This window comes from Asparagus officinalis, chromosome 3 (assembly GCF_001876935.1).
Source record: "Asparagus officinalis chromosome 3, Aspof.V1, whole genome shotgun sequence".
NCBI lineage: Eukaryota > Viridiplantae > Streptophyta > Magnoliopsida > Asparagales > Asparagaceae > Asparagus > Asparagus officinalis.
Genome location: NC_033796.1, coordinates 46451842 through 46472488, shown reverse-complemented (window position 1 = coordinate 46472488; position 20647 = coordinate 46451842). Strand labels below are relative to the sequence as shown.

The window sequence follows — 20647 nt, the reverse complement described above, 5'->3', positions numbered from 1 at the left end:
TTATAGGAAGAGAAAGAGTTGTACCATTTTATTTCAGTTTGATTATCTCTTGAAAGAAGAGATTATTGTGGCATTAGCAATTAAAGACTGTCAAAATTGTACTGTTTGCTTGCGGGTTGCAAGTGCTTGCAGTTTTGCAAGTGGAAATAGTAGAGAAATCTCAAGCGAGGCTTGGGGACTGGATGTAGGTCTGGAGGACCGAACCAGTATAAATCCTTGTGTTTGCGTATGCAATTTTCTGTGATTGTCTACACATTGGTTTGATCTTTCTTACTCTTTGTGATATTATTTTATTAAAATTTAAAGTTTCCACATTAGATTTCATAAACACTATTCCCCCCCCCCCCCCTTCTAGTGTTTGAGTGTCATTGCAGCGATCCTTCACCCACAATGAAAAAATAGAAACAGTCGAACGACCAATGCTATAACAATAATAATAATAGAAGCATGACACTAGAATTCTAATAATCTAATTGTAATCTACCACTAGAATATAATAATCTGAAGAATCCATAAATCAATCGGGTAACAAGGTCATGCAGCTAGTCATAATCATCCAAGTAACAAGTTCATACAACTTGGTGCAATTAATACTTAAAAATCTATAACACAAGACGTAGTACGTCGAGCGAAATAATCCAAACAAGGAAACCCTCATGTATATACCATATGTATCAAATTGTAGATAATTAAATATTAGCCTCGATCTATGTATGAAAAAAATATAACTGGTCCGTATCTCATAAAAATTGATAATCATCTAAGTAATGGTCATGTAACTAGTCATCCTATAACAGGTCACTAGTCCACCTCTCATATAGAGTCAACGTTCATATTCTCGGATAACTGACTGTTCACAAATCCTCTACGTGCATCCAATACCGCTACACGAATCAGTCAGAGGACTACACACAATCTGATTTCGGTCTGGTCCGAACTCAAGAAAAAATAGGGTGACGAAATAAATTCCCACTGACCAAAGTGACTACACGAATTTACTTTGACCCAACAAACCAACCCTAGTGACTACACGAATTCACTGGTGCGAGCCTAAAAGATACATCAACAGCCACATCCAATCACATGAACCAAGACTTTCTCATCCCAACTCTTCTTGTTTTTCTAAGTCTACAAAACACATGTCTCTAGGTCTGGTAAATGACACACAAGGCCACTTAGATCACAAAACTACTAACGGTTCTCAATCACAACAAGAAATATAACTGATCATGAGCAATAATATCATGGCATATCAGATAATTAAATCTAAGAATTATAAATTATAAAATTATTCTAAAAATAATCTTCTAAAATTATAAATTTATTTACTTAAAATAATCCTTTTGCAAAATAAATTCTTTTAAAATATTTATTATTATAATAAAATGATTCTTTTTCAAAATAACTTCTTATAAATTATTATAATTTTCCTAAAATGAATCCGTTGCCAAAATAAATTCTTTTAATTTATTATAATTATTCTAAAAATGATTCATTTGTTAAAATAATTTCTTTTCCTTATAGTATATTACTTATTATTAATATTTAATTATTATTTATTAAACTAACTCACGCAGATAATCATATCACAGTCTAATCTATGCATATAATCATAACAAATCTGAGATTTAATGGAAAAACAAACGGGGAAAAGGGATCTTGCCTACGAGGCCAAGGGGCCTGTGGACGAGGCGGCGACGCTTGCTGTTCGTTGTTCGGCGAGACGATGGTGATAAATGGAGTTGTTGTACAGGCTGGGCTGGTGAGTCGGGAAAGAGGCTACGTGATGATAGGGCAAGCGACGGTGGCTTGATGGTGGGTGCAGCGAGTTGGGATGAAGCGTGTCGTGCGATATTCGCAGATCTACGGAAGGAGAGCTCGTTGGGATGATCAGGAGTTAGTTCGGGTTTGGTCTTGGTTGGACAGCAGAGACCTGGAATGAGGATGTGCGGAGAGATCTGGCATCCGAAGATAGGGGCGATGGTGCGATAGTGTTGGGGTCAAGCAAGCATCACTACTGATCGGAGGAGGACTTGGTAGGCATGGCGGCTGAGAGGCGACTGAGAGAGACGGCGATCGGTATTAGCGGTGGAAGAGGATTGGTGAGGTGTCGAGGAGAGGAGGTTAAAGAGGATGTCGGGTGTGAGCGGCGCTGTATAAGAGGTGAGGGATAGAATGAAGAGAGAAAAAATATATACTATATATATATATAATATAATTATAACTATAGAAAAAATTATATATATATATATATATATATATATATATATATAGGAAATGGATTAGGGTTAAGGAGATAATTAGGGAGAAATTAAGGAGAAAATCAATATAAATTAATAATAATAAATTAAATATTAATTTAAAAAGTTTTTTTGCTATAACAATTAAATTTATAATTAGTAAAACTATTAAAATAAATGAAAAACTGGATTTTTAAATCATAGAAAAATTCTAGAAAATCGAGAAAATATAAACACTCTTTTAAAAATAATAATTTAATATTTTAAAATATCAAAACAAAAATATTTAAACTAGTATCAAAAATTCATGGTCATTACATCCTTGTAGGAGACCGGCTCATCATCCTCCACCGAGAGTGTGTATTTTACCAAATTAACCTGCCCATAGTGCTTCAGGGGTTGATCAGCCCCCAGCTTCAGTACCCGCTTGTATGCTCACCTTGGCCTAGTGGAAGCCAAACTATCCTTGAGCTGTTGTCCTGCTCATGCTCATCATCTACCTGATTTTCCACTTGAACATGACTAGAACCTGGTTGGTCTTTAGGTTTTATCTTAATAACTTGGGACTTTAAAGTCCCAATAGCCCCAACACCATCATCCTTGGGCGCCTTAGCAATCATGGATTTCTCATCAAAGGTAACAGCCCTGCTGATTATGAACTTCGAATCTTATCTACACCAAAGACGGTAGCCTTTTACACCATTTGCATATCCCAAGAATATAGCCTTCTTGGCCCTCGCGTCAAGCTTTCCCTCGTTAACATGATAATAGGCGGTACACCCGAAAATCCAGAGCCTCTCATAATCTGCATGCTCCCCTAACCACACCCTATAGGGTGTATCACCATCCAATGTAGAATGTGGAGAACGGTTCACAATATAACAAGCTATAGCCACCGCGTCTGCCTACCATTCCTTGCCAAATCCAGCATAAGATCGCATACGCATTGCTTTCTCCCGTAATGTTCGGTTCAGTCTCTCCGTGACCCCGTTCTGTTGTGGTGTTGACCTGACTGTCCAGTGTCGAACAATACCCTCATGATCACAGAACTCCTTGAAGGAACCATCTGTGTATTTTGTACTGTTGTTAGATCATAGTGTCTTCAATTTCTTCCTTGTCCTGTTCTCAACCATTGCCTTCCACTTCTTGAATGTCTCGAACACCTCATTCTTATACTTTAGAAAATAAATCCAAGCATACATCGAATAATCATCTATGAACGAGACGAAATATCTGGAACCCTCTTTGGAAGTTGATTGAGCCAGACCCCAAACATCCGTGTGCACATAATCTAGTATCCCCCTGTTCTTAGACTTGTTTCTAAAAAAACTAGACCATGTGCGCCTTTCTGTATACACAATTCTCACAAAAATCCATGCAATATTTCTTCAGATTCTTCAGCACACCCTTCGTACCAAGCAGAACTAGACCCTTCTCTGACATGTACCCAAGCCGCCTATGCCATAATCGTGTATGCTCACATGGGTCTCCACCATTTCCTTTAGTTCCAACCGCTGTATCTTCCGTCACCATCGTACCTGAGAGAGTATATAAATTATCGTGACGAACACCCTTCATCACTATAAGGGAACCCCAAACAACCTTCTTCAATAACAATCCTTCAATCACCAGAGTCCAATGCACCAACTGAGATAAGATTATTCCGCAAGCCAGGAATATGCCTCATATCCGTCAAGGTTCGGACTACTCCATCATACATCTTGATCTTGATATTATCTAGCCCTACCATTTTACAAGTATTGTTGTTCCCCATCAATACAGTTCCACCATCAATGCTTCTGTAGGTAGTAAACCACTTTTTATTTGGGCACATATGGTAAGAGCAACATGAATTAAGAATCCACTTCCCGGAGATATCCTCGCCACCCATGAAGACAAAACATTCATTCTTGGTCCCTTCCTCTGAAACATAGCTTGCTTCTTCATTGCCTTCTCTCCTCTTAGTCTTGGTGTTGTTCTTTCCTCCTACTTTCTTATTTAGACAGTCGACCTTGAAATATCCAACTTCACCGAATTTGAAACATGATCTTTCCACAAAAGGTCTTAATTTAGATCTAGACTTTCCTCCCTTATCTTTTCCTCGCTCATTGCTCCTTCCGCTATCAAACAGTCCATGTGCTTATTTTTTGCTACCACCAGTAGTCATGTCACTGGTTGTAATCTTCCGAAGATCATCCGTTAGAAGCGCTGTTCTAGTCTCATGCATTGTCAAATTATCTCCCACAAGTATCAGTGTTTACACCAGGTTCTCATAAAACTTCAGCAGAGATAGAAGTAGTAGAAGTATTTGATCCTCGTCTTTAACTATCACGTCTATGTCCTTTTAATCTAATATGATCCTATCAAACTTGTTGATGTATTCTCGGATTGATGAGCCATCCTCCATCTTGTAAGTATACAATTTGGATTTCAAATAGATCCGTTTCGCTAAACTCTTCATCATGAGGGTGCTTTCTAACTTCGATCACACGTCCGCAGTCGTTTCCTCTCCATCTACCAAGAAAGCTACATCCCTTTCAAGGCAAAGGATAATCGACGCTCGTGCTTCCAGATCCAGTTCCTCTCAATCCTCTTCAGACATATTCTTATGCTTCTTCTCTTTTCTCGCCAAAGCCTTGTATAATTTTTGTGAAATCAACAAGTTTTTTATCTGCATCCTCCAATAGGAAAAATCATTCTTCTTATTGAAGTTTTCAATCTCGTACTTTCTAACTTTAACTGTTTTGCTAGTTGGCACCATCCTCCGCTTGTATTAATAAATTCATTTCTCTTAGGAAATTACCGAGCACCACCTCAAACCAAAAGCTACACTAATCTCAATCTGAATAATAGCTCTAATACCAATTGTTGGGCACAGAGTCATGCCATCATGCCGCAAAAGCGATATAATCCGAGAGAAAGCCCTGACTTTTGTTTTCATAAAAGTTCAAGCCAACCTCTATGTTCCTGTTTCATGAAGGAAATAAGAACAGAAGTAAAATATCTCAACAAAGTAAGATATACATTCTTCTTCTCATCAGTTTTAGAACTGAATTGTTAAGGAAACCTACAATCAATAGCCAACACCCAGAAAAACAGTAAAGACACGAGATTTATGTGGTTCGGCAAACTTGCCTACGTCCACAGGAAAGGGGGAGGGGAGATTTCACTATGAAGGAGAACATCAATGACTTGTACAACCCACAAGCTCGTCCCAAAGATGAAGCTATGATTTTTACCCAAAAGAAATTAACTTCTCTCTTGTAAAATCTCTCCAAGCTCTCTCTTTTTATCTCCTCAAGATCTCACCTTTTTAGATCTAAAAAAGTCTATATTTAGCCGTCAAAACCCTCTATTTCCTCCTCTAAAAAACCTTAGAAGAAGACTCCTATTTATAGGGGAAAAAACCCAGCCCAAAAAATCCAAACAGAAAACTCAACAGGAAAAAATTCCGCTCCTAGGGCTGTCTCGCGCGGGGCTGTCTCGCGCGGGCCCCCTTGTTCCCCATTCACACTATACCAACTCAAATTCTAATGACTGCCACATGCAATCATGGTTGAGGATTTAGAAATCGAATTACTTTGGGATTAGTGAGAGATTTCGTCAAATACAAATCCTCTAATTTAGACCATAAATCAGTAGCTATCTTCTCCGTGAGAACTTCTTACAGAACTTCATTTGTCAAACATAATTAGCTCGCTGTGAGAGCTCTATCATCCAACACGTTTCAATTCCTCCGTCATAGTAGTCGGTTTCTTTAACTTCCCAAACAAAGCCTTCTTCAATCTACTCTTTGTCAACATGGTGATCGTCCTAACATGCCTAAGGCTGAAACTAATGTTGCCATCAAACTTCTCGATATCCCACTTCGTAGTGGTTGTCGTCATCTTCTCGTATGATCGATAGCTAAGGGTTGTGATATTTATTTGTTATGACAAACTCCCAAGGATAAGCTAATATCAATCATACGATAGCACGAAAAATATCAAGAACACATGAACACAAAGATATACGTGATTCGGCTTGTAGCCTACGTCCACAGTCAAAGGAGGAGAAAAGATTTACTAAATAGTGAGGAATACAAAGTGGAGATCTCTCAATCACTTAATCCCAAATAACACCTCAAGATTCCCGTACAATCTCTCTAAATAAAAGGAATAAAAGAAGAGATAATTCATGACGACGGGATTCTGAAGAAACTTTGTTGCTATAGTTGATGATGATGCTTAATAGAACCTATCGGGCCTTCTTTTATATGAGCTTTTCCAAGTTGTTGGCCAATAGGAAACCGTATAGGAATAGAATTCTAATGTGAGTCCAATTCATGACAAAATCAATCATATCAACACTTGGACTGTGAGAACTCTAACAAACGCCTATTGGAATCCAATCCAATTAGGTCAAAAGTCCTTATTCTACTAGGATTAAGACTTAATTAAGATGTCTATATGTTGGGTGCAGAGTCACGTCATCACGCCACAGAAGCGATATAACCCGAGAGAAAACCCTGACTTTTGTTTTCACAAAACCTCAAGTCAACCTCTATGTTCCTGTTTCGCGAAGGAAACAAGAACAGAAGTGAAATATCTCAACAAAGTAAGATATACACTCTTCCTCTTATCAGTTCTAGGACTGAATTATCGAGGAAACCTACAAGCAATAGCCAACACCCAGAAAAATAGTAAAGACACGAGATTTACGTGGTTCGACAAACTTACCTACATTCACGGGGAAGGGGGAGGGGAGATTCCATTATGAAGGAGAACACCGACGACTTTTACAACCCACAAGCTTGTCCCAAAGATGAAGCTATGATTTTTACCCAAAAGAAATTGACCTCTCTCTTGTAAAAAATCTCTTCAATCTCTCTTTTTTTCTCTCCTCAAGATCTAACCTTTTTAGATCTTAAAAACTCTATCTTTTGTAGCCGTCAAAACCCTCTATTTCCTCCTCTAAAAAACCCTAGAAGAAGACTCCTATTTATAGGGGAAAAACCCAGCCCAAAAAATCCAAACAGAAAACTCAACAGGAAAAAATTCCGCCGGCTAGGGCTTTCTCGCGCGGGCCCCCTTGTTCCCCGTTCACACTATACCAACTCAAATTCTAATGACTGCCACATGCAATCATGGTTGAGGATCTAGAAATCGAATTACTTTGGGATTTGAGTCACACCACAACAGTTTATTTAGATGCATTGTTCATACATTTAATTAATAAATCAGTACAATAAAGGATAAGGTTGTCTGACCTTGTATCTATTTTTCTAAACAATTTATTCTAGCAAATCATAGTATGACTTTTTTTTGTGCTGACAAATCATAGTATGACTTATCACATGTATGTTTTAGAATTCCTCTGCTTTCTTTCTTTGGAGAGCATCTTTGCAAAATGAGTAAGCACTTCTTCATTAGTTCCTTCACCGGCAACTGGCTCATACTGTCCGGTCTCTAAATTCACTCTGGACACTGGCTTCTTGAGTAAATCTTTGCCAATCTGAACCAGGCTTAGTAAATTCTCCTTCGTAGATACATCAACGGACGATGTGCTCCCAATTAGTTTATCGTCCTATTTTTTTACAAAAAAAAAATATGTTAGTTCCACTCGAAGACATATTGAAAATTGTAATTAGGGAATTAAATATGAATGTTGCATTCAAAAAATTCTAAATACAACATTTATTGCCAACTTAACCTCAAATGTTTTGTTTCAATGTCTGTATTTTAATTCTAAGAAATATATTTCCTGATCCAGATCATGTTTCGTTAGATACAAAAATAGTTTAGTTTTGTATGTTTTCTTGCAGGAAATATAAATGCATTGCAAATTAAGTGTTTGTTTATTTGCAATTGTAATTGTCTATATTTTATGATTTGAAATTCACGACCTTACTAATGTGACATCATATCTTAAACAATATAAGAACTTGGTAGTATTTTTTGCAAGCAAATTTAGATAGTTACACGTCAATTGCAATTTTACCTGTATGCGAAGATAATTCTTTTGAGAATGGAGCGCTTGAAAGACAACGGATGCATGGATATCGACCATGTCGGCGCTTGCCTGAGTGAATATGTCGATCAAAGGAGTGCTTCCCTTGTTGTATAACCAGCCCAGAACTCCCCATTTCGCGGAATCTTTAGCACTGAACTTCTCTTCTATTTTTGCTGACCCTGTACCAAGAGAGATTACGAGAAATTTGCCAAAGTCCATCGGCTTGATAGGAAAGAAGTCTGGATTCTGCTTGAAGACCTCCCTTGTGACGACGTTCATCGCTGATAAAGTCTGTATCCCATACAAACCTCTATACGTAAGAAACAAGGGTCTATGGCATTGTAAATCTTTAAAAATTTCTAAACTCATAGTCATGATTTTATACCCTAACATGTGCTTCCTAATCAATTGTTCTTTTCTTTGCCTATAGCCTAAATTATTTTTAAAAATCCGCTTTAAATCCGTGTCATGTGATATTTTAATTACCGGATTATTTGCTGCGACACCACCATCGACGAGATTAAAGCTCCTGGTATTCCCTTCAGAGTCTGTGGTTTCAAACTCATGACCAGGGAGATAGGTTGGAGCCGCTGAAGTACTAATGCAGATGTCTGACAAGAAAGCATCCTTTAACGCGTCATATTTTGCCTTCATTAGTTTGTATTAAAAGGATAAGCTTGTTAGAAATAAATAATGCAAATATAAAAAATTTCTAAAGTTTAGATATGGATACTTGTCGATAAATACGTACATCATAGGTGGAGAATATCATGGGCTGAAGGTACTTGATGTCGAATGTGGGAATCACTACATTGGTTAAAGTTTGGTGTATCCGCATGTCACCAAGCAGTTCCCTAACTTTGGAATGAAGGAATTTTCCGTCATATTTAGGTCCTCTGACGACGTTGAAAAAGCTCATCGCAGAATCTAGCAGCCCACAGCTGTAAGAAGTACAAATATCCCTTTAAGCTTTATGAAAATAAACTATAAATGGATTAATTGATTCATTTTCTGGGTAAATTGCAGGAAACCGTTTTCATCTATAACCTGTTTCTCAATAACTATAACTACTTGATAATGACCATGTTATTAAATATTGGTAAGCACCAATAGTTCCTGTACGCTGCACAAGCTGTTCATTATAATTTTTATCATCATCATCATCAGCATTATTATTATTATTATTATTATTATTATTATTTTCCCTTCATGGTTTTCACAGGACTTGCGACTGCCAGCATTTTTTTCTTCAACATGAACTCACTTTTTCTGAGGAAATATCTTCGGACAGTTCTCCAGATAGAACTGATTAATCTCCTTCGCTGCAAAGAGCGGGCGATTATCCTTGTTTGGAGCAGTGAGCATTGCGGTCACAAGACCTCCAGTGCTCGTTCCTGCGATGACATCGAAGTAATCAGCAAGTCTTGCATCCGGTCCATCAAGCTCCTACAAAATTTAAACATGACATGTCAGTCAATAATCGGAAGAAAAAATTAAATGATTTAAGATGTTGAATATGGTAATGTGAAAGAGATGTACTTGAAGCTTTGACTCAAGAAAGGCGAGGATAGTTCCGGGTATGATGCCTCTCACACCTCCACCGTCGATACCTAGAACTGTGATCAGCTTCCCAGATGAAGGAGGAGGATTTACGAGTTCACCGCTCATGCTGCCCATTCTTTGTGCTTTTCTTGATTTCCCCCCTCTTTTGAGCAACTTGCTTTTGTTGAAGTTTTGATGTGGGAGCTGAGTCCTAGAATGATTATGTTTTTCTTCTGTAATCTTTGAGGGTATTTATAGACTACAGGTAGCGAGGACTTGGGATGACTGCAATACTTACTTTTCAATTGCATATGTTTTGATGAATTCAAACACTTGTTAATACCAGGTATTGGGTTGGACCAAGTTACATACTTTGATTAGGAAGCAAACCCGAACCGGTCTAGTTTGATTTGAAATTTGACTGCACAAGTTGTAAAGCCTTGATTAGTTGGTACGGACGATTAACAATCATGTAATGTTAAATTAAAAAAATTTGGGTGTTTTAGATACTAGACCCTGATATATTCAATATTTTGAATTAGTTCTTGAAATGGTCAAAATTGCTATTAGGACCTCCAATTTGTGGAGTTAATTCAAAACAAGTCCCTCAAATCATGGGAACTTCTATTAGGTTCCTCACTTCTCCCTTCAATCAAGAATAGAAGTAGCAATTGGAGGGAATAATTGTGACTAATTATTAAACAATGTAAGAGTAGGGAGGAGCTAATTATAATTTTGGTGATTTGAGGGACTTATTTTAAAAATATGAAACAGTCAAGGGACTAATGTCAAAAAACACCCTCAAAAACTTGCGTGAGGAGCAATAAATTATGAAATACGCTTAAGTTACATATTTCCCAATTAAGCTTGCTCATTCATGCATGGTGTTAAAATTACTGTAAGGATGAAAAACATGTACATTTAAAAAATGGGCTTTTTGTTTTTAGGTCCATTTGTTTACCTAGCTTTATCTTTAAACCCAAGTATTATTAGTTGTATCTTTAAACCCAAGTATTACCTTAAAAAATACATGTTATAGTATATAATAATCATAAACTGTACAAAAAAACTAGTTGTTTGCATGCAGTTTATTGAGACATCCACGTGCAGAGTATGGAGAAATTTGGAAACCTCAAGCCGTACGTAGTAGAATCAAAGACACAAGGATGAAAAACTTGGACATTCTTTCCTTTGAAATAGAAAACAGTAGGATATACTTAGGATGACTGTGCGTGACTAAATTGTGCATTATAAAATTGCTCTTGGAACTACTAGAAAATAGGAACCAATTAATGGCCATTCCCCCACCTTGGCCTTCCCTATAATGAACAGAAATTAAGGAGTAGAATCAAGGCAATGGACTTGGTCTAGTTCGAATCACGCGCGCTTGTCAAATGTTTGGGATAGTATCCTCATTTCAGTTTGTGGCGGCTGACGTTAGCGTGGCCACCAATTACTTCGACCGCTTGGGCGTTGATTTTACAAGAAACTTCAACTAGCAATATTTCGTTACAAGCGTGGTACGAATATAGAAAAATACACACTAGTAAAAAAGAGGTCATTGGCAACGGACATTGGCGACGAATATCGAATCCGTTGCCAATACAAGCATTGGCGATGGGAACAGTACTCTCGTCGCCAATACCCAGTCGCCAATGTTTGCATTAGCGACGGGTGTTGGTTGTCACCAATATTTTCCCGTCGCCCATGGTCATGCATGGGTGACGAGAAAACATTGGCGACGACCCGCATCACAGCAGCACCTAACCAGTCGCCAATTAAGTATTTGTGACGGGTGCCCACCGTCGCCAATGAGCCTTGGCGACGGCTTTATTCGCCTTGCCAATGCACATTGGTTAGTGCCCGTCGCCAAACCAGTCGCCAATGCACATTAGTGACTGATTATCCCGTTGCCAATGAGTGGCCCCCACAAAAAATTAAAGGTTATTTTAATATTAGACCCTCAAATCTTCAATATTTTAAAAGTAGTCCACCAAATTATGGAAATTTCTAACACATCTAGGGGTAGAAATGAACCAAATAATTAACAAATAGTTCGATAATTGTTCGAATAAATATTCATTCATATTCGATTTGGTAGTTCATTTAACACTAAACAAATAGTTTTTAGTGTTTGAGTTTGCTAACGATTAGAATTTGACCAGATGTATATTCGAGTCGTTTGTCTATTAAATATTCATTTAAAATTGATCACATGTTATTATTTGTGTTATCGCATATATGATGTCATATTTTTAAACACTTACCATTTCTACTTAAGTTTTATATACTGATTTTAAGACTTAAATAATCTTAAATCTGTTTTCTAATTAAATTTTGATTTAAATATATACACATCATATAGTATAAAGGAATAATTTTTATTTATGAATTTTAATACTACTTGAAAATTAAATCAATTCTTTAGCAGAATAAATATACTTTAATATTCGATAAATATTCATGAGTTTTTGGCTTCGACTTCGATTAGTTTAGAGAAAAGTGAAAATGATGAGGTTGTAGCTTCACCTGACTCTCTCCGTCGGATCTCCTCACTGAGAACCAGATCACGAATGTCGTCAAACTTCAACTTGCTTCTTCCTAACGAGCTACTCACAGCTGTGACTGTAGCATTCCAACTGTAGGGAAGACAAAAGGATCAATGCTCGAACTTTCTCATCAAACTCAATATCAACTGAACTCAATTGGGTCGTGACTGTATTGAGTTCATTAAGATGATGTGCTACCGATGCACCTTCCGCCATTTGTAGATTGAACAACCGCCTCATCAAATGGACTTTATTTGAGGCTGATGGCTTCTCATACATATTTGAGAGTGCTACCATAAGACCCGCCGTGGTCTTTTCCTTTGCAATGTTAAAAGCAACATTGCGGGTTAACGTCAAACGAATAACTCCGAGGGCCTTCCTGTCTAGAATATTCCAATCTTCTTCCTTCATACCATCCAGCTTCTTCCCCGAGAGGGGTTGATACAAAATTTTCTGATATAGATAATCCTCTATCTGTATTTTCCAGAATCCGAAATCTGATCCATCAAACTTCTCTAATCTCACCTTTCCTTCATCTGCATCCATCGCTCCCACTTGAATCTAACTTCCTCTAGATCGTTTCTAAGCTCTGATACCAGTTACTGGGATTTTTATGCCGAAACCCCTAAAACAGTAGAAACACAATATAGAGAAAAGTACACCAAGTTTAACGAGGTTCGCTAACTGCCTACGTCCTTGGGAGCCATATAATCAATTTTTTTATTAATCAACAAGAAATTATAATACAAGAGCAGATCTCAAACTTGAGATCTCTCAAAAATACAAATCAACACTGTAGCTACAGTGTTAATTCTCTTCTTTAATTCCCCCTCAAACTGAGATCTGTGAAAGAATCTCTCTTAAATCTTCCCTCTTTAATTGAGTGCTGGAGATAAGAGAGCCCCCTCTTTAATTTCTTTCTCTTTAATTTCCCCTCAATAAATTCCCCCTTCTTTAATTCGTTTGAGCGCTGGGACAAAAAGAAACGAGAGAGAGAGAGAGAGAGAAAGAGAGAGAGAGAGAGAGAGAGAGAGAGAAAGAGAGAAAGGAACACACCCGCCGCCTCTGGAGCAAGAACACAAGAAGAAACAGCAGATCAAGGCCTCTGGGTTCTCTTTTATAGGGAAACCCTAGCGACAGGCTGGGCGACAGCCTGTCGCTGGGAAGGGGCTCGCTTTGCGGCGTAGAGCTCGCCCAAAACTCGTCGAGCTCACCTACACCAACTCGAGCTTGCCTGATCTGCGTCGACCTCGCCCGTAGCTGCGTCGACCTCGCCTTCTTTGCATTGAGCTCGCCTATTGCAACCCGTTCAAGCTCACTAGCAAAACACCCCAACCTCGCCTGAAGAAGCCCTCGCCTAGAGCTCCTCGCCTGCGCTGCATTGACGAGCTCGCATGACCTCGCCTGAAATCAGAGCTCGAGCTCGCCTGCACCGGATCTCGAGCTTGCCTTGAGCTCGCATGCGTCGTCCCCCAAAGATCGCCTGCGCCTTACCCGCCAAAGCTCGCCTTCGGAGGTTTGAATCCACACCTAATTCCAACATTAGGTTCCTCACTTCTCCCTTCAATCAAGAATAGAAGTAGCAATTGGAGGGATTAATTGTGACTAATTATTAAACAATGTAAGATTTGGGAGGAGCTAATTATAATTTTGGTGATTCGAGGGACTATTTTTAAAAATATGAAAGAGTCAAGGGACCAATGTCAAAAAAATACCCTCAAAAACTTGCCTGAGGAGCAATAAATTATGAAATACGATTAAGTTACATATTTTCCAATTAAGCAGGCTCATTCATGCAATGGTGTTAACATTACTGTAAGTGTAAGGGTTGGATAACCTGGTTGGAATCGATCCTGCATCCCACCGATCGATTTGCAAGTACCGGATGCCTCAAATTGTTAATATAAAATACATGTTATAGTATATAATAATCATAAACTGTACATTTAAAAAACTAGTTGTTTGCATGCAGTTTATTGAGACATCCACGTGCAAAGTATGGAGAAATTTGGAAAACTCAAGCCGTACGTAGTAGAATCAAAGACGCAAGGATGGGAACATGGACATTCTTTCCTTGGAAATAAAAAACAGTAGGGTATACTTAGGATGACTGTGCGTGATTGAATTGTAGATTAGTATAAAATTGCTCTTGGAACTACATATACTAGACTTTTCGAACTGAATGACACGACCAAGCATGTCCCTTTATTAGAAATAAATTCCATATATAAAATAGGAACCAATATATTAATGGCCATTCCCCCACCTTGGCCTTCCCTATAATGAACAGAAATTAAGGAGTAGAATCAAGGCAATGGACTTGGTCTAGTTTGAATCACGCGCGCTTGTCAAATGTTTGGGATAGTATCCTCATTTCAGTTTGTGGCGGCTGACGTTAGCGTGGCCACCAATTACTTCGACCGCTTGGGCGTTGATTTTACAAGAAACCTCAACTAGCAATATTCCGTTACGTACAAGCGCGGTACGAAGATAGAAAAATAATCCCGCACCACTGGTTTCAAAACATTTAATTAAGCTAGCATGTCTTGATATCTCATTTCTTGATTTCTATGATGATTATAGACAGGTTCCCCCCAATATTGTTCGTAGCTCTCATCGAATTTTTTCATTCAATGCGATTGCAGTACTGTTGAAAGCTTCCATTCGAAATCCTTTGTCAACCTTTTGTTTTCCCCATTCTTGCTTGATCATCCAAGAGAGGAATCAAAAAGTCATCTTTCTCTTCACCCCGTTTCTTATTTGGGACACCTCTGACATCTCCCTTGCTGGTCTTTCTAGCAGCGCCTTCTTCGAATTTTCCTTAAACATGTTTTATTGGAAATTCATGTCATTATCATTTTACTTCCTGATGCACTTCTTAGAATTTCCACCTGAAATAGTAGTGGAAGAAGAAATAGAAGTTCCATAGCTACTTGCATCTGGTAGGAGTCGTCATGCAGGTTTGTGGATCAAAATGAGGATGGATATTGATCCCCATCACGGGAGGTTGCATCGGTTGCATGCCCTGTACATTGAAGGTTGAAGATTGAGTTGGCTACGAAGTGTTGTCATTAGATTGTGCAGATGTCTTCATAAACTTAATTGTATCATCCATCCTGATTGCATAATGGTACAGTTACCATGCATTGAGCAAATAAAATAGTAAGGATTAAGATATTATCTAATACTATTATAAAAGTGTGTTGGTATGTTAAAACATTTCTTCCAAAAATGCCCTTTAATTAAAACACATACATACATACATAAAACACATGTTCGTACATAAACCATACCTCATACATACATAGCCCTCAATTAAATGCATTATTATTTATAACCCCTAAAATAATTTCACCATGACTAAGTTGTTTATATTTTTATAACCTCCCATTAACATATTAATCTCTTATAATTCTCACTAATTATCACTATCATAATTAAAAAAGCGTTACAACCATTCATCTTCTTACTATACCACTATAAATCAATAACAAATCTCTTGCAAAAACGAATACATCATATGCAACCCTCATCATCTCCATTGCACCTCCTTAAATCCTTGAACGTCTCTTTGTCCCGATTTTGCCTATTTGGATTTCATTCTCTGCACAACCAACCACTATTTACTATCTCTTATTATAACATGATGAGATTAGCATGATTATAGTGAAAGATTCTTTCTCTATCTTTTATAGAGAATGTTTCAACTGATTTTTTACCATTAGAATTTCCCTTTGCTTGATTTGGCTTATTATAATTTATGTCTTCATTGGTCAATCAAGATTTTTGAAGTTTGTATTTAATTTTTATTTTGAGAACCATAAAACCCAATCAAGTATGAAATTCATGATTTAACAAAATATGTTAATTATAACAAAATATATTTTACTTAACATATTTTATTTAAAGTAATAAAATACATAATTTACTTTAAAGTTATAGTTGTAATATGCTATCAAAACTTAAGAAGACGCAAATGGGTAAAAAGAGTTGGACATAATAATAATAATAATAATGTCTCACTTATAGCCTCTTCATATTCATAACCTCTCCATTAATTACCTATAAATTTTTTATTTAATCTCTCACTCATAACCTCTCCTAAACTTTATTTCATCCATTAATCTCCATCACTAACAATAATGAACCCTCCCCCACCCCCAACAAACACTATCCTTTAATTTCAGCAGAAAGTAAATATACTTAATTTTTATAACATCCCAATAACAAATTAATCTCCTACTCTTTCTTTCTTAATTCTCACTAATGATCACTACCATAATCATAGAGAATGTTTCAAATATTTATTTTTATACTAACCACTATAAATCACAACTAATTTGTTTTTTAGGTATTTATTTTCCTACTTCATTATTAACACTAATAAAGTAAGATTTCGAAATAAGCTAAATATAGAGTGAGGCTTTGTGACATGTGTGTATTATTTAGAGCTCAAGGTCTTAAGACTAAATTTTGGAAATGACACATCAAGTTACTTCACTTCCAACTGACAAGCAAGATGAATAATTAAAGAAGAAACAAAGAGTAGTTTCCCGTATTTATATAAATGAGTTTGAGATTTTTAGGTTCTGCTCTTACTGAGTAGTTTCCCGTATTTATATAAATGAGTTTGAGATTTTTAGGTTCTGCTCTTACTATGTATATGCAAAGATCTTTAGCGAGATTTTTAGGTTCTGCTCTTACTATGTATATGCAAAGATCTTTAGCACTAGCATAATATGCACATAGTAGTCCATATTTTTCAACGTAATGAAGAAAAAAGATTAAAAGTTTTAACGTTAAATAATATTCAGCCTGCTATTGTGGAAATTAACTTTGAACTGAGGATATACTTTGGTCATACCCATCATGATGGTTCCTTAAAAAATCATGTACTGAGTTGCAAAATTCATCATTCACAAAAAGTTTTATTGGAGCAAAATAATTGTTAGAGTAAAATAATGACACACATTACTGTAAGACCCCATAACTTTTTTTTGATGATGTTTATTCTTAACAATTGAAGAAGCTCTGATTAAGTCTTTTCAGAGGATTATATAGATTTCGGTTAATTTTTTAGCTCTGATAGAGTATTTTCTTAGTTGTCATAGAACATAAAATTTTTCATATTAATACAAAATATTTAAATTATTATTTTACAATTAGTATGTTATTTATCCTTCCCAATGGTATAACTATATTACAAATTTGTGAATAAAAAACCCCAGCATGTGCTAAATTATAAACGTCAGACATTATGTTAAATTATAAAACAAATAGAATTATGCTTTTTAGGTTCACAAATTGAATAATGTTTTTTAGGTATTTCATAAGTTTTATTGGAACGCTCTGGTTTCATAAAACTAAAATTTTAGAAAAATCATAGAGTAAATCTTTAAATTTGCAAAACAAACCTAAAACTTTATAATTTTATGGGTATGCTATAAAATTTGCAGAAAAGGCCTTGAAATGTCATAAAATAAACCTCAAAAAAGATTATATTTACCCTAGGATTTTAATGATAAAAAGATAGCAAAAATCCTCAAATTACATCTAACACCAAACTTATTATAAAAAAAAAGATAAACATAAGATTAATCCAACAACGTGCAACGGACGTCCACTATACTAGTTAAATTTAAATGTAACTCAATGAACGAAGATGGAAAACATATTCCTTGGCATATAACACAACAAAAATTCATTCAGTAAACAACTCACAAGCAAAAAGCTTGGAAAATAGTGAAAATTGTACTTTTTGAAAAATACAATTCGTAATCTAGTTGTACACATTCAATACATAAACTTCACACTGAGAATCTATAAAAATGAGCATAGAAATCCATCACTCAAACATAGAAATGACCAAGTGAAAGCAAATAATTATCAAGTTAGAAATTTAATTCATATAGTACTACCATACACAAATTCATTATTATATAGACTAAGGTACAGATAAATAGAATTAGGGACATACTAGCTACAATCTAATTAACAACAAAGATTTAAAGAAACAATATGTCTAAGTCAGTATGTAATGACCGTAAAATTTTGATACTAGTTAAAATAAATTTTTAGTATTTTAAAATATTTAATTATGATTTTTAAAAGAGTATTTGTATTTTTCTCGATTTTCTAGAAATTTTCTTATGATTTTTAAAAGAGTATTTGTATTTTTCTCGATTTTCTAGAAATTTTCTATGATTTAAAGTCTAAATTTTATAAATGGTTTTTATATTTATAAATTAATTTAGTACAATGAAAATTTCTGGGATTTATCCGTTGTGTTACTGATACTATTACGTAATATTTTAAATAATACGTCGTATTATTATTATTATTATTACGTATTAATTCTTGTATTATATTGAATTATTAATTACGTATTATTTGTGTAAATTATTGTATTATTTTAATTATTACGTATCAGCTGTCGTATTAGCATAACTGGTACGTTTTATCGTGTAGATAATTGTCACATAATTATTTGATTTTAAATGTAAGTAAATATATTTTTATTATTAATCATTTTCGTTTAATTGTACAATATGGGTATATTTCGACAGTTTCGTATCAACTGTTGTATTAGCTCAACATGTACGTTTTTATTTGTAGATAATTATTATGTAATTAGGTTAATTTTTAAGTACCCAAAATTATTTATTTTAATTATTTTCATTTAAATACCTAAACCCATTTGAAAATAACCCCAGCTCCCCAGCTTTTGCTTCCCGTGTCAAATCCCCATCAGCTACCCCAACAACCCCGTTCTCTCCCTCCTCTATTTTCTAAAAAAACGGCTGCACGCGCATCTCATTCAATAATTTATTTTATTTTTTTTATTTTTTTTATTAATTTCTTTTTCTTTTGAACCCCAGACACTCTCTTTCTCGTACTCTCACCTTCTGCTCTTTCTTTCTCTCTTCTTCTCTCTCTCTCTCGAGCACCGAGCCTCAGCTCCGCCCTTCCGTCTCCGTCCACTTCGCCGCTGAGCCGCAGACCGCCGAAACCGCCGCCCCGACGAGCTTGACGCGCCGCTGCCCTCTCCGACGCCGGCGACCGCTTCCCCTCCTCCAGCACCGCCCTCTCCTCCTCCCCGTCGCATCTTAGCTCCCGCGCCCGCTCTTCCTCCGTAGCGCCACGAGAGTTCGCACAGCCCTCGCCGCCGCTCACCCTGTTTCGCCGCCCTCCTCTGCTGACAAGCCGCTCATCTCCTCCGGATGCTCACCTCCAGCACCCGCCTTGGACCACCATGATCCGCCTGCTCCGACCACGCCGCATGCCCCAAGCCGTCGCCAAGCCCTGCTCGCAGCACATCCTCCACCGCTGTTCGACCTCCGCCCGCTTCAGTCACCACAGCACCACCTCATCTCTTCCCCAGCTCTCCCCTCTCTCCATCCCCCGTCGAGTCCTGAGCTCGTGCTGCCCTGCGGTTCTTCCTGACGCCGACACGTACTGTTCGGACGCGCCGCTACGTCGCGAAAGCTCGTCGGAGTTCAGACCGATGCTCTTCAGACCCGTGTCAGATTCGACCGTACCGTCAACGTCGATTCGATCGACAAAACCCCGAGGCAAGATCCCAATACTCTTTTGACTTATCATTCAATTCTTAGATCCGCTCTGAATTAATTAGCTGCTTGCAAGATCCCTATTCTTGCTCAGTACAATTTTAGATTGATTACAGATTTATTATGCATATGAACTCGTTACCCGAATAAATACTCGTTACAAATACGTAACTGTCGTGAACATATTGGACTGAGAACCATAACGTATAGAACTGTTGTGAACGAAACGAACTGTGGACAATAACGTATGACCATTCACATTGTAATACATATACGGTGATGACCTGTACGGATTTATTTGACGAATAATATTAATTTTGTGATAATAGATACTGTAAAGATAAAATAAAATAAAATTATTTTAGAATATTTTATAATTTTAAAGAATTTATTTGATAAAATAATCAATTTAAAATAATTATTATTTTGGTGAAAAATCATTTTAGAGTAATTATAATAAATTAATAGAATTTATTTGACAAAAGAATTATTTTAGAATAATTATAAATAATTAAAAAATTTTATTTTAGAATAAGTATCAATTTAGAATAATTTCAGTAATTTAAGAAAGTTTTATAAAAGGAATTATTTTTAGGATATTTATAAATATTTTTAAAGGATTTATTTTAGAGAAATGATTATTATGAATTTTTCATGATTTATGTTTCTTAATTTTAATTATGTGATATGCTATGATATTGTTGAATATGATTAGTTGCATTTATTACTCTTTGTTATGTTAAAAACCGTTAGAAAT

The 20647-nt window shown here is 36.3% G+C and overlaps 1 protein-coding gene across 1 annotated transcript; it reads right to left on the bottom strand.

Moving 5' to 3' along the window:
• Positions 7555 to 9925, bottom strand: LOC109832265 (patatin-like protein 2). Its single transcript, XM_020399691.1, has 6 exons — positions 9771 to 9925; positions 9496 to 9677; positions 8983 to 9172; positions 8718 to 8879; positions 8220 to 8522; positions 7555 to 7805 (listed from the first exon to the last, which is right to left on the bottom strand). Exons 1-6 carry the CDS (start codon positions 9906 to 9908, stop codon positions 7572 to 7574), a joined length of 1209 nt encoding a protein of 402 aa, XP_020255280.1. The 5' UTR covers positions 9909 to 9925; the 3' UTR covers positions 7555 to 7571.

Bases quoted from the DNA above. Each gene is read 5' to 3' on its own strand.
- LOC109832265 (XM_020399691.1), bottom strand. From the start codon at position 9,908: ATGGGCAGCATGAGCGGTGAACTCGTAAATCCTCCTCCTTCATCTGGG. The intron at 9,678-9,770 runs GTACATCTCTTT...TAAATTTTGTAG, and splicing joins TTCTTGAGTCAAAGCTTCAA to GAGCTTGATGGACCGGATGC. The intron at 7,806-8,219 runs GTAAAATTGCAA...GTAAAAAAATAG, and splicing joins AGAATTATCTTCGCATACAG to GACGATAAACTAATTGGGAG.